Raw genomic sequence first — 13,312 nt, forward strand, 5'->3', positions numbered from 1 at the left:
TCATGCCACTATAAAAAAAAAAGGTAAGACGTAGAATCCAGTCAAGTTTGATGCTGAAAAATACTTTCTTTGGAATGACCCATTATTCTTTGAGCTTGTTATAGATAAAAAAAAATATATGTTAATCTGTTCGATATACAAACAGTGATCTAGGTATCACATAAGTAATACATGTGCGGCATTATAACGTATCTAGTATTGATGGAATGTAATCACAAAGAAACCCCTAATAGATATAACTGCATATCTATAAATTATAATAAAGTACTGGCTTTGGATAAAAAAAAATGGTTGAAAAGGAAACTGAACAGGATGCAGATGGTGAGTGTGAATAAGACCATATTTCTAATGGATAGCTTTACATTGATTACTTGACCAAGTAGCCAGCAGTTGGTTAACATTAAAATTGGCGATTTTTGAGATGGGAGTAATATTCAATTATAAACAGTTCCCTTGCAAGAAGAGTAATATCCAATGGAAACTTGAGTTATATTTAGTTGTTCTAGTTTTCATGTTCCTAATTATTTGTGTTAATATGAAAAGCAGTTTTTCTATAGTAACTCTTTAAAATGTCATGTCTGCTACCATTTTCTCTATATATTTTTTAGATATAAAAGTACCTTGTTGTTGTTCACAGCGATGGATCCTGGCATATGTGGCATACCTCGGGTTTCTATGTTTGTATGCTGTCCGTTTTAATTTATCGGTTGCTATTGTTTGTATGGTAAAAACGGAGACTAATAACAGCTCGATGGGAAACGATCATATCAATGGTACATGTCCAGGAACATCCGAAAGTATCGAAGTAACCAATCAGGTATAATTATACTGGAATATTTATATTTTGCAATGCTGTCGGATTTTCTAAAACTTCTTTACAACCAAGGCATAAAAACCTATAACTTGACAGCATCTCCTCGGTGGTCTCGTGGTAGCGTGCTTGCTCTACGGTGGGAGCTAGGTTGTGGGTACATAACAAGATATCTTTATATCACAATAATATCTTATATTCCTACATACTTTTATAAAGCACAAAAATGTCAGTATTCACCTCTGAAGCTAACAAAACCTTTAAATAGACTTATTAAGAAGGGATATAGTTACGATACTGTTGTCAGGTCATTAAAGATTGCATATTTTGGCGTTAATATTGATTCACTTATAGGGTCTTTGCATCGGCACTAAACACATTTATTTAAAAACCAGTTGTTGGCATGACACGGGTTATGTTCTTCTCATATATGTTATGATGGTATGATACTAAACCCCTAACGGGAAGGATTGTGCCTGATATTCATATGATGAAGACATAATCTTTCAATCAGTTTAATTGAAGTCTGGAGCTGGCATGTCAGTTAACTGCTAGTAGTCTGTTGTTATTTATGTATTATTGTCATTTTGTTTATTTTCTTTGGTTACATCTTCTGACATCAGACTCGGACTTCTCTTGAACTGAATTTTAATGTGCGTATTGTTATGCGTTTACTTTTCTACATTGGCTAGAGGTATAGGGGGAGGGTTGAGATCTCATAAACATGTTTAACCCCGCCGCATTTTTGCGCCTGTCCCAAGTCAGGAGCCTCTAGCCTTTGTCAGTCTTGTATTATTTTTAATTTTAGTTTCTTGTGTACAATTTGGAGTTTAGTATGGCGTTCATTATCACTGAACTAGTATATATATTTGTTTAGGGGCCAGCTGAAGGACGCCTCCGGGTGCGGGAATTTCTCGCTGCATTGAAGACCTGTTGGTGACCTTCTGCTGTTGTCTGTTCTATGGTCGGGTTGTTGTCTCTTTGACACATTCCCCATTTCCATTCTCAATTTTATTTTATATGCAATATTTGCTTATAAATGATTGATGACAGTAACCATACAATAGCAAATAATCGCAAACAAGTCAGAGTAAGTATCGGATATTATTCTAAGTGGTTAAGTCTTCAGTGTTTTCGTCAATATCAAGCTCATACAACTCACATATATAACGCTAGTTTTGAGGGACTTAGGACGTTAGCACAAGTTTTGGTAAAACTGCTATGCTAACTTCAAGTTGAATAGCCTAAGCTACAATTCTTTATATAGCTTGTCATTTATGCAGGTACAAAAGTGCATTGCTTTTCAGCATCTGTGAATTATTTCCGTTCTTTTCCTGTTATTGTATCTATAACTATACCTCGCTCCGAAAGAGTTTACGACTGTCTGTCCGTCCATTCGTTTCGTAATATTTTTGTCGAACTTTTCACAGGAACTACAAATTAGAGCTACCTGCATTTTGGTATCAAGTTTAATGCGAGCATGCTTTGTCGTGTGAAACATATTCATATCAATTACTCAGCAACTTCCTTTTCACACAGTACTTCTGTAGAAGCATCAAATCATGGCTTTCTGAAAGTTGGCATCGCGCTCCATAAGGGCATGTCATACTGTTAAATGCGTTTTCATATCAATTGTTCATCAAGTCCGTTATCGAATATTTATAGTCGGGTACCATTTGGGAGTAATAACGCACAGTTCAAATGGTTGAATACGTATTGATTTATTGATATGCTTGTCATATTCCGCATCGCAGCTAGGAATGAATATTTCTGTCTGATTTTAACAATCAAAGAGGGACAATACTAAATGAAAAGTGCATCAAAAGAATATTGGAAGCCTTATATAGTCAAAGGGAAATAACTTGACGCATTCAGAGGATTTTTTTAAATAGACATTTTAAACACTGCTCCAATATTTTTTTTTTCTATAAAATTTAATAAAAATTTTGGAAAACAGAGCATGTTATGGGATTGTAAGCTATCTTTTCAGCTTGTATTGTGGTGAGAAAATTTGCCATGTATCACGATTTAATATGCTTTCACAAAATGCACAAAAAATTAATACTTTCTTTCTGAAACAAATCTGTGTTGGCTATTACTATTTTAAAGGGAATCTTCTCTTTATTGCCTGACAATCATAGCTAAATATGCAAAGTGATAAAACAAGTCGTTATTATCTAAAGAAATTTTGTAGGTAATGGCAACCCTGATATTTCATAGTACTTATCCTTTATACAATAATTAATATAAATTTAGAAATTATTAAGAAACTAAGGTTTCAACTCCCTCAGGCAGATTGGTCCTTAGATGGTTTGGCAATTATTTTATGCCTTTTTTTGGTCACATAGCTCTTCAACTGTTTCGGTTCTTAGGGAGCTTCCATTTGATTTTTATGGGGGGGGGGGGGGGGGGGGGAGGGGGGAGCTAGGATGAAATTTGAAAAAAAAGGCAGGACAGGATGAGCAACTTGGCAAAAAAAGGCAAAATGACAATTTATGTAAAAAAAGTCAGGATAAACTAATAAAAAAAAGGCAAGACCGAATAGAGTGAAAGGCAGGACAGAGATCACAACTAAAAAAAATGCAGGACAACATTTTTCATCCTAGCCCCCCCCCCCCCCCCATAAAAATCAAATGGTAGCTCCCTTATACATACCTGACTTTTTTAAATATTCGGTTTGAGCGTTCCTGATAAAGCGGTTCTTGACGCAATTTATGAAGTGTTTTTTTCATTTTTTACAGCATGCAGAATTTGACTGGGATAAAGACACTCGGTCGAATATTCTAGCCGCTTTCTTTTACGGATACATAATTACCCAGATACCCGGGGGTTGGATTGCTGATAGATTTGGCGGTAGACGTATCATTGGTTCGGCTTTATTGATCTGTGGTATTTGTACCATTTTGACTCCAGTCTGTGCTCGTACATCCGTCATACTTGTTTACATTGTCAGAGCTATGAATGGACTTGCATCAGTAAGTATACAGTAAACCAACCCATTTTCGCGGATTTTTTTTTCGCGTTAAGACTTTACTTGTGGTCTTCGCGACGATCTATTTTCGCGATTTTCGAAATTTCTTGACGTTTTCTTATAAAAGAAGATGCTTTTTGTAATATTCGCAACTTTTTATATTCGCGTTATTTTTCAACTAGCGAAAATAAATCGCTCGCAAAAATAAGTTGGTTTACAGTCATTTGCTTCTCCTCTATACTTCACACTGGACACTTCGTTGTAATAACTAAAACTTGGTTCGATTATCTCAGTATATGGATATTATCTTTTTTATTTTTATTTTTCAGTACTTATAATTACCAAAACGTATATATATATAAATATATAAGCTTATAATCAGTAGCATCCGCTCGTCCGCAGAACGTGTCAATAAACATTTAAGAGTTTTGTGTATCTGTGTTTGCAGGGATATAGTTTTGAGTCGTTAGACTTTTCAGGGGCATTCAACGTGAATCAATAATAAAGTAAAAATTATGGTACGATTAATGTTAAACCCGCAAAAAAGAAATACCAGGAAAACCCAATAGAAAACCAAAATCTGATAAAGACACAAATATAGATTAATTTAAGCAGATATTTACATATTTTTTTTCATTTAGGTTAATAAGAGACCACTTACATATTTCTGTATTGAAGGGTGTTTGTTTCCCAGCTATGAGCTCTGTGTGGGGAAGATGGGCTCCACCTTTAGAAAGAACTAAACTAATGGCATTATATTACTTAGGTATATACTTTGTAGTTTATGACATTTTTCTGATTACTTGAATGTTGATTAAATTTCAATCCAATATAATAGTAGTTTTATATGTACAGTTAAAACAAGGTATCATCCGATAACTATAAAACTATAATACTTGTAGCATACATAATATTTTCTTTACAAAATGTTAATTTAATGATTCATATGAAACCTACATATAACAGCTATTTTGGGGATACACAACTGATCTGTTGCAGCGATTTGTTGCAAAACAACAATTATGTCTTTACTTAGCATGCCCTCTTTTTCAGTGGTTGTCAACATTTTACTCATTTGAACCGTTTTCTTTTCTTTGTGGACATGTTATAACTTTATTATAATATTTTAATTTTTTCCATTTAATTAAAAGCCATGTCACATATCGTCTGTTTTCTGTATTGCCTATGTCCAATTCCGTAAATAACATGCATGAAACGAAAATATGATTCCAATTATAATAATAATTTTATTTGCAAATTACACCCATATGGGTCAAGCAAAAAAAACACAAAATGTTACGCAAAATATAACACAATATTAACACAACAGATAAGAATTACAAATCATAGTAACCCTTTGACATCTCATCATTTCATTCATGATATACAAATTGTGCATGTACTAATTTATCCTTTCGTATATAAATCAACTGTATATATACGCATGCGTATGATATAACCATTTCGATTTTGAAATTTTCAGGCCCTCCATCCGGTAGTGTGATAACCCTTGCAAGTTCTGGATACCTCTGTGAATATGGTTTTGACAATGGATGGGGTTCAATATTTTATATAACAGGTTTTCTATGTGTATTATTGGGCACCATATTTTAATTTTTTGCTATTTGTTAAATTCGTTTTAATGTCATGTATTTGTAAATATCTAAGCTTACATCACTCAATAAAACCACGTCGGTGTGTACCAAAGTACAACAACAATACGATTGGTAGAGTCAAAACTAACATCTCGAATTTGGATAATTTTTCAATATTTTCAAATAAAAAACGACAAAATAAGATATCAAATAATATACTACATACAAGTCAATTTTACAAAAATTTTATCAGATAAGATAACTAAGATCATCTTTATTTCAGACATAGAAGACTGATATATACAATGCATATACATGAAAAAAATAATCTGTTTAAACAGTCAGCGTTTGACTCTTTACAAAATACTAATATATTGATGTAAGTTGAATAAATTGCATGCAATTCACAATAGCATATTCTTAACAAAGTCGAAATATACATTGTCATTACTTAGAATTGCATTTACCAAATGTTTTTACCTGGCTTTCATGCGACTCAACATTGACTTCTGCATAACTTCCTTGAAAGACGTTTTATTTACTTTATTCATAATAATAAGACTTGTAATTTCACACTTTGACTTATTGCTTTGCCATGATCCACCTTGAGTAGTTTTTAACAAAAAAGTAAAAAAAGTTACCAAAACCGTGAATATTCATTCATGACCAAAGTTCTTTTTTATTGTATAGACAATCTGACAAGGTGATCCTTTATCAATGAAACATACATATCAAACATACAAATAACTCGTAAGCATTTGCGTGCAATTTCTTCAACTGTATTTTCATCTTCATCGAAGGATTTTAGAATTATCAATATGAGAGTGTTTCCACAGGTGGTATGACGTTACTATGGGTATTGTTATGGTTTATTTTAACAAGAGATACACCATTGGAACATCCATGGATCACGGACGCAGAAAAAAAGTATATCAGTGGAACCATTCCGTTTAATGTTGAGAATAAGGTAAATCAATGAAATGTTACATTTTTCGTTTGTCATTTTTGTCATTGATTTCTATCTAAAAAAAAAAATCAATCCTCATATTGATTCCATTTCCTATTATAAAATTTGCGGTATACGACATTTCATATAAACTTAAATCTGTTTCTGAGATTACTTAAGTTATCTTCGAAATACCATATAAAAGATTTGAAAATCAATAAATACCGTTATTAAATGACAAGAAAATATCTTTCTTTTCATTTGTTTAGAGTGTACATCGCTTGCCTTCCCATGAGAGAACATTATGTTCACCGCACAATACGAGATGTAGACTTTCATATCAGATTAAGCATGAACCCAAATATAGAATAGGGAAAACCCACCAAGTCTTAATAATAGACTCGCTGTTTTGATTCGATGAAAATATAACCTTCGACCAATTAAAGTTGGTTTTGCTAAGTAAATGCTCTTCGACATTTGTATGAAAAGAATGCCAAAAATACCAGAGGAGCCACAGAGTCAGCCGTATGTACATTGAGGTCGTATTTGCGTGAGAAAAATTTACCTGGTGCATTTGAAATTATACCGACCAGTGAACTGGATAAAGTTTAAACGGAGGTCTGCAACAAAAATTGTGAACTGTACAAACAAGCTACTTTAATATCCCTTCGCCAGGGTCTTAACAGACATTTCACTGATGACTTCCAAATGATAAATGGATATGGGAAAAATTGCCAGGAGAAATATTGTCATTTGATAAAACAGTTCTTGACTTTTGGTTTCAGTTGACATGAGATTTTTAACCCCAGGGATGCAATATTCATCTCGGCCGTTGGCCTCTGTAAATATCACACCCTACAGGTTGATAAATCCTCATGTCAACCTCATCAAAAGTCACGAATTGTATCATATTTAAAAACCCTTAATTTTCCCTCAAAATATGAGAACTTTGATAATGTCCCTATTTTGTCTATTAGACATGCGTCGATTTGTTTTAATTTCATTTTTTAAGTTTGTGTGTTGTTTTTTTTTCATAGTTTTAAACATTTCATTTTAGCAGTATTGTCAATACTTTGATACAGAACATCAACCACAAAGAAAATTTTAGTTAACATTTTTCCTTTTGATATGTGATTTATCACGGTATATTGATTTTACCTCATTTAACTATATTCCAGAAATTAAATGTTCCATGGTTGTCCATGGCAAGATCATTGCCTTTGTACGCATGCCTGTTTGCTGAGGTATGTGCAGCTTGGATGGTTTACACGATACTGACTAGTATACCAGATTTCATGAAATCTGTTCTTAAATTTAATATAAAAAGTGTAAGTTTTCAGTACTTGTCTTGCTGTAGATACATTTTGGCAAATTAAATATACATATTTCTCCTTCTATAATAAAAAAAAACACAACTAAACAAACACAAAACGTAAACATACATAAATACACAAACAAACAAAATATAGCAACTGATGTGATTGCCAATGAGTCAACTATATCCATCAAATGACCAAAGGACATGGATGTAAACAAAAAGTGATTACAGCATAGCTTTGAATATTAGCAAAACACGTATATTATAGTAGGCAATGAAAGACCCCGGATAACAAAATGTGAAACAATACAATCACCCGGATAACAAAATGTGAAACAATACGATCACCCGGTTAACAAAATGTGAAACAATACGATCACCCGAATAACAAAATATGAAACAATACGATCAAGAAAACTAACGGCCTGATCCCTCAGACAAAATTGTCGGGTATAATGATTTGGATGTCCTTTTTCAGAAGTTTAATTATTTGGTTTCCTAAACTGTTCCTGGTGAAATTTATTGTAGAAACGCGTGACGGTTGGGCTTATATTGGTTTCAAAATGTTTTAAGGTAGATATGGTGTCTTCCTCCATCTTGGATTTTGAATTACAAGAAAACAATCGGTCTAGATCTTTAATAAAAGGTGCAAATTTTGAGATTAGTAGGTAATTCATGTGTAAGAATTTTCATTTCAATAGAGAAAATGACATATTTTATCATATTTATGGTTGTATTTTACAAAAAAAACAGAATACTTTTGTTTGATTCTATTTTTTCCAACTTTGCCACATAAGGGGAGGCAACTCAAACGTAAGGGCAGATAATTCAGATAAAGTTACATTTACAATGGAATGTGTTAGGAATTTACCTATTTTATTATGTAACAAGAAATTTTTTTCTTTTTCTTATCTGAAAGCACACTATTAGAGCTATCTTCTCATATTGTATCTCAAAATTCTATGGTGTAGTTTCGTTTTATGGCAGAAAATTGGGTTTTCCATGCATAATCTATACAAAATCTGTCAATTTTGCACAGCCTGTAGCATGAAAATAAGCCCCGTGACCCATTCTTTTTATTATTTTTTTTTAAAAAGCATGATATAAACTACATTTTGGCAAATTATTAAAAAATTCTATGGATTATATTTTAGACACCCCATCTACCTTAATACAAAAAAGATGGTCAATTTTGGTATTACTTTCTTCAATAACTCTGATTTGTAAAACGACTATTATTGTATAATATTTGAGTTATGCTTGTCAGTTTTTTCCCTTTTTCAGTTTTGCTGTAGAACTCAGTTGTTAAGTGGTAAAAATGAATGTTTAGTAGTTGCAGTTAAAGAAATTGACCTTAAAAGTATACCGTCTTCACCGTATTTAATTGTACCATATATGTAGTGTATTGTTAGAGTTTACAGATGCATTTGACAACAGAACACCCGATCATTGTCTAATTCAACACTCGGACAGTATAAAATTTATTGCAACTGACGATCAATCATAAAAATACAAGTTTAACTTTTACTCGAGCCCTTATTTATCTTATAGGTGAAAACATCGTCGAATGTGAATGCCAAAATTTATAGTCCTTTTAAGGGATATTACTTATGTTTCAGGTTTACAAGTTCCAAATGGTTAGGTTCAAGTTATCCCTTCGAAAGTTTTACGGACATAATGATGATTTGGTTGACCGTTATGGAACATCTGTGTCGCATATGACCACGGATATTTTCCAATTGAGGAAACCACAAGCCCGTCATCTTTTCTTCGATTGTGATATTTCCTAAAGCGACTTATTGCATGATTTTAAATTGCGTAAACAAAGCAGCACGACCGGTGCAAAATGTGGAGCGGGAACTGGTTTGTCTACTGCAGCACCTCCTGGTGGGTTTCTTGATGCTCTTTTCTATGTGATGTGTTGTTACTGTTGTTGGTCTTTTCGTCCTCTTTTTTAATTTTTGATTATGGTGTTATATGTTTTTCTTAGGCTCTTGATTTTATCCACCTTTGGGATCTTATGTCTTTTTTTTTGAAAATTCCGTGAATACTTTTATTTTATTTTTTTTATATATCTTTTATTTGAAGAATGGTGTGTTTTCAGCATTACCAAATCTGTGTTACATTGTAATTGCGCTTATTGCGGGACAATCAGCAGACTGGATACGAGCCAGGAGAATTCTTTCTACTACAGCTACAAGAAAAGTTTACCAATGTTCTGGTAAGGAAATAAACTATTTGCCTATTCATTTAAGAATTGAATGCTTCTTTTTGTAACTTCATTGGGGTGTAAAAGCGTTGACCGAAGTACATTTTGTATGAAGCACGGAAGCGCTTCATTCTAAAAATGTGCGCACGGTCAACGCTTTTACAACCCTATGAAGTTACAAAAAGAAGCATTCAATACTTATAATTACATTTTTTAGCTTGGATCATGAAAACACGATTTTTATCAAGTTTTTATTTAATTTACCTGTGCACTTTATTGTGGGACCTCGTGTCATCATGAATGATACATTTTATTGTGTAATGAAGTTGATTAAGGAATAACGCGAGATTGCAGTGTAGGCAATCAGAATAACGTATTATAATGAAACATACATCTTATGTAATTATTGATGCATATAAAACTAGGGAAAAGATCCAGAATAGTTTGGTATTGTCTAAAATTGGGTTGTGTTTAATTTTATCTAAGGGAACCTATTCATAAACTGAAGCGAAGAAGAACGTTTATGATGATTTTTTTGCCATTGGTCAATTTACTATATTATGAATAGTGACCCAAAGTTCCACATCACCTTATTTTGATATCTCTGAATATTTTAGCTTTCATAGGAGCGTCATTGTTTATTGTTGCGGCTGGTTTTACAACATGTGATCAAAGATATGTGACGGTAGCTTGCATTTGTCTAGCCATGGCATGTTCAGGATTGTCGCGTGCAGGATATGCTGTAAACATTGTTGATATTTCTGGGAAGTAAGTTGGAACATGTTTTAATTTTATCTTAAATTTGCAATTTTACTGTGTTCTTTGGAGGTAAAAGACGATTGAGATTGTTTATAATGTAGGTATTTTAGAGTTTAAATAAACTATGCATTGGCGGATCCAGGGGGTGTTCCGGGGGTTTTAACCCCTTTTTTCCTTTTTCTTTTAATTATGTGAACGTTTCATGGTGTTCTGGGATTGGAACCCGCTTTTCAAAATGACTGGATCCGCGCCTGCCTTGCATGTTCGCCAACACTTTATTGATATCATAGAATAAGCACAGAACACACGGTATATAAATATTCAATGAAATTATCCTTCAGTTTTATTTCTACAGTAAGAATATTAAAAATGTTCATAAGAAAAAAAAGTTACCAAACTGCATATATAAAGTAGTCTTAACAGACAATATTTATAAAAATAGTCGATGTTTTCGCTTACCTGATCATATGTCGGCCGTGCCCATTTATTTGCATTCAGGCTTTAAAGATGAATAAAAAATGTGATATCACTTAATCAAATGTAACCAAATATCACTTGAATATATCCAACACAATTCTATTTTTTATGGTTTTAATGATTTTATCTTTGTCGACCAACAAACATGGACGTCGCTAATATAAGTAGAACGTAGGGGTAAAAGTAGCCCATAGTTAGTATGGATATCCCGGTAAATAGTTCGCTCACTTTTTACATAAACAGTTGGGATAACGTTCATATTTCAACGACATCTATGGTCTCCTGGTAGTGTATTCACACGAGTGCAGAAGGTCGTGGGTTCGATTCCCGGTCGGGTCAAACCAATGAAGACTTTAAAGTTGGTATCAGCTGCTTCTCCGCTAAGCACGCGGCATTAAGGAGAAAGACCAAAGACGGGTTGGCTTAGAGTCAGAATAATGTGTCCGTATAGGGTGACATGCCTTCCTGCAGACTGTAACCACGTGAACTCCCACGTTGAAAACCCGGCTCAGCATGTCGGTCTAGTACAAAGCAGAATTCAATGCATATTCATTTCGCATTAACATGTTCTCGTCCTGAATATGTGTTTTTGATTTGTCCATAAACGTTAAAAAACCACCCATCTTCATCATATTTCAGTATTACCTCGTCTTATTCAAATATATTTATCCAATATATAGCATGTTGATATACTATACCTTTTATTAACAATAGTTTTACCTACAGTAATTCTTACTTTTCGGTAAAGATATGCTGGTATAGTATAGGTTTACTGACAGTATTTTTTTCTTTTCGGTAAAGATATGCTGGTATAGTAATGGGAATTACAAACATGTGTGGTAATATACCAGGAATATTGTCACCTATAGCAGCAGGAAAACTTACTCCAAATGTAAGTATATTAAAACTAAAAATAAAACTCACAAAATGTTACAATTCCACGTTAATTTCTACTAATTATTTGCGCTATTCAAACATTATTTCTGGCTATGTTATTTATCAAGTACTGTGATGTACCCCGTGGTAATCTTTAAATATTTGTTGTGTTTCTGTGTTTTGCAGTAGATTATCGGAACTTTCAGACATTCTTTTTCGATTTATTCGCCGGTTTTACTCTTCATTTTTTCTGTGTAACCATAGATCCGCTTAGACTGGTGCTAGAGCCGGTTATACTATGCTACAGCCGCTTAGACTGGTGCTAGAGCCGGTTAAACTAGTGGTAGAACCGATTTGACTGGTACTAGAGACGTGTACCGTGGTGCTAGAACCGTTTAGACTGGTGCTAAGGTCATTTAAACTGGTGCTAGAGCCGCTTTAGCTGGTGCTAGATCTGCTTAGACTGGTGCTAAATCCGCTTAAACTGGTGCTAGATCTGCCTAAACTGGTGCTAAATCCGCTTAAACCGGTGATCGATCCGCTTAGTATTGTGCTAGATCTGCTTAAACTGATGCTAGATCCGCTTAAACTGATGTAAGATCTGCCAAGACTTGTGTTTGAGCCGTCTTAACTGGTGCGAGAGTCTTAAACTTGTAGTAATGATTGATGTATGTTTGCTCCGTATTGAAGGGCTCATTGTGAGTTTATGACGACGAACTGCAATCAAAACACTTTCCTATAGATTTTGATTATGTCAAGTGTATAAAGAAATTTTGTGTCATGAAGTAATACATAAAGAATTTAACTATTCCAATTAGGTCCATTTGGTTTTCATGCACTCAAACGTCTAATAATTTTGGCATTCCATATTTAAGTCTCGAATGACACAATGGAGGCTTTCCCAGAAACATGTATCATGCGCAAGGGAAATTCCGAATAGGTATCATGTGTATCTAAATCACCCTAATGGAGATAACACATGCGAAAAAAAAATAATGAAGCCATCCGGCAGTACCGCTACACTGACATGATTTTAACTATTCAGTAAATTGTGCATGTATATTGTCAGATAATATTTATAATGTTTTTTTGGCGATGATTGTGCTCTATATTATTTTTGCACTTGTGCAAGGCCGTCAAGATTGCCATTTTACTGAACTACTTACCATGTTATGGTTGTATAATGAAAAGGGTTTGAATTGAGGGCCAATTTTGCCCCCAATTGTACCTTCTACGTTGAGTGTTTACGAAAATGAACATGTTGACGTTGAAACATTTCGACTCAAAACTGAACGGACGATACGAATTTATATGTTCTTTTATTTGGAGTAGTTATTGTAAAAAAGCTGA

General features: G+C 33.6%; 1 protein-coding gene across 1 annotated transcript; it reads left to right on the top strand.

Annotated features, from left to right (window-relative positions):
- Window positions 1-287: 287 nt before the first annotated feature.
- On the top strand, window positions 288-8,813 carry LOC127699835 (sialin-like). Its single transcript, XM_052203211.1, has 7 exons — window positions 288-321; window positions 609-817; window positions 3,553-3,786; window positions 4,461-4,548; window positions 5,266-5,361; window positions 6,214-6,344; window positions 8,796-8,813. Exons 1-7 carry the CDS (start codon window positions 288-290, stop codon window positions 8,811-8,813), a joined length of 810 nt encoding a protein of 269 aa, XP_052059171.1.
- Window positions 8,814-13,312: the final 4,499 nt, after the last annotated feature.

The sequence above is a fragment of the Mytilus californianus genome, unplaced genomic scaffold (genome assembly GCF_021869535.1).
Source record: "Mytilus californianus isolate M0D057914Y unplaced genomic scaffold, xbMytCali1.0.p SCAF_42, whole genome shotgun sequence".
NCBI classification, from domain to species: domain Eukaryota; kingdom Metazoa; phylum Mollusca; class Bivalvia; order Mytilida; family Mytilidae; genus Mytilus; species Mytilus californianus.

Coding starts and splice junctions, on each gene's coding strand:
- LOC127699835 (XM_052203211.1), top strand. CDS start 288: ATGGTTGAAAAGGAAACTGAACAGGATGCAGATG. Junction 4,549..5,265: donor AATGGCATTATATTACTTAG/GTATATACTTTG, acceptor TGAAATTTTCAG/GCCCTCCATCCGGTAGTGTG. Junction 5,362..6,213: donor TTCAATATTTTATATAACAG/GTTTTCTATGTG, acceptor GTGTTTCCACAG/GTGGTATGACGTTACTATGG.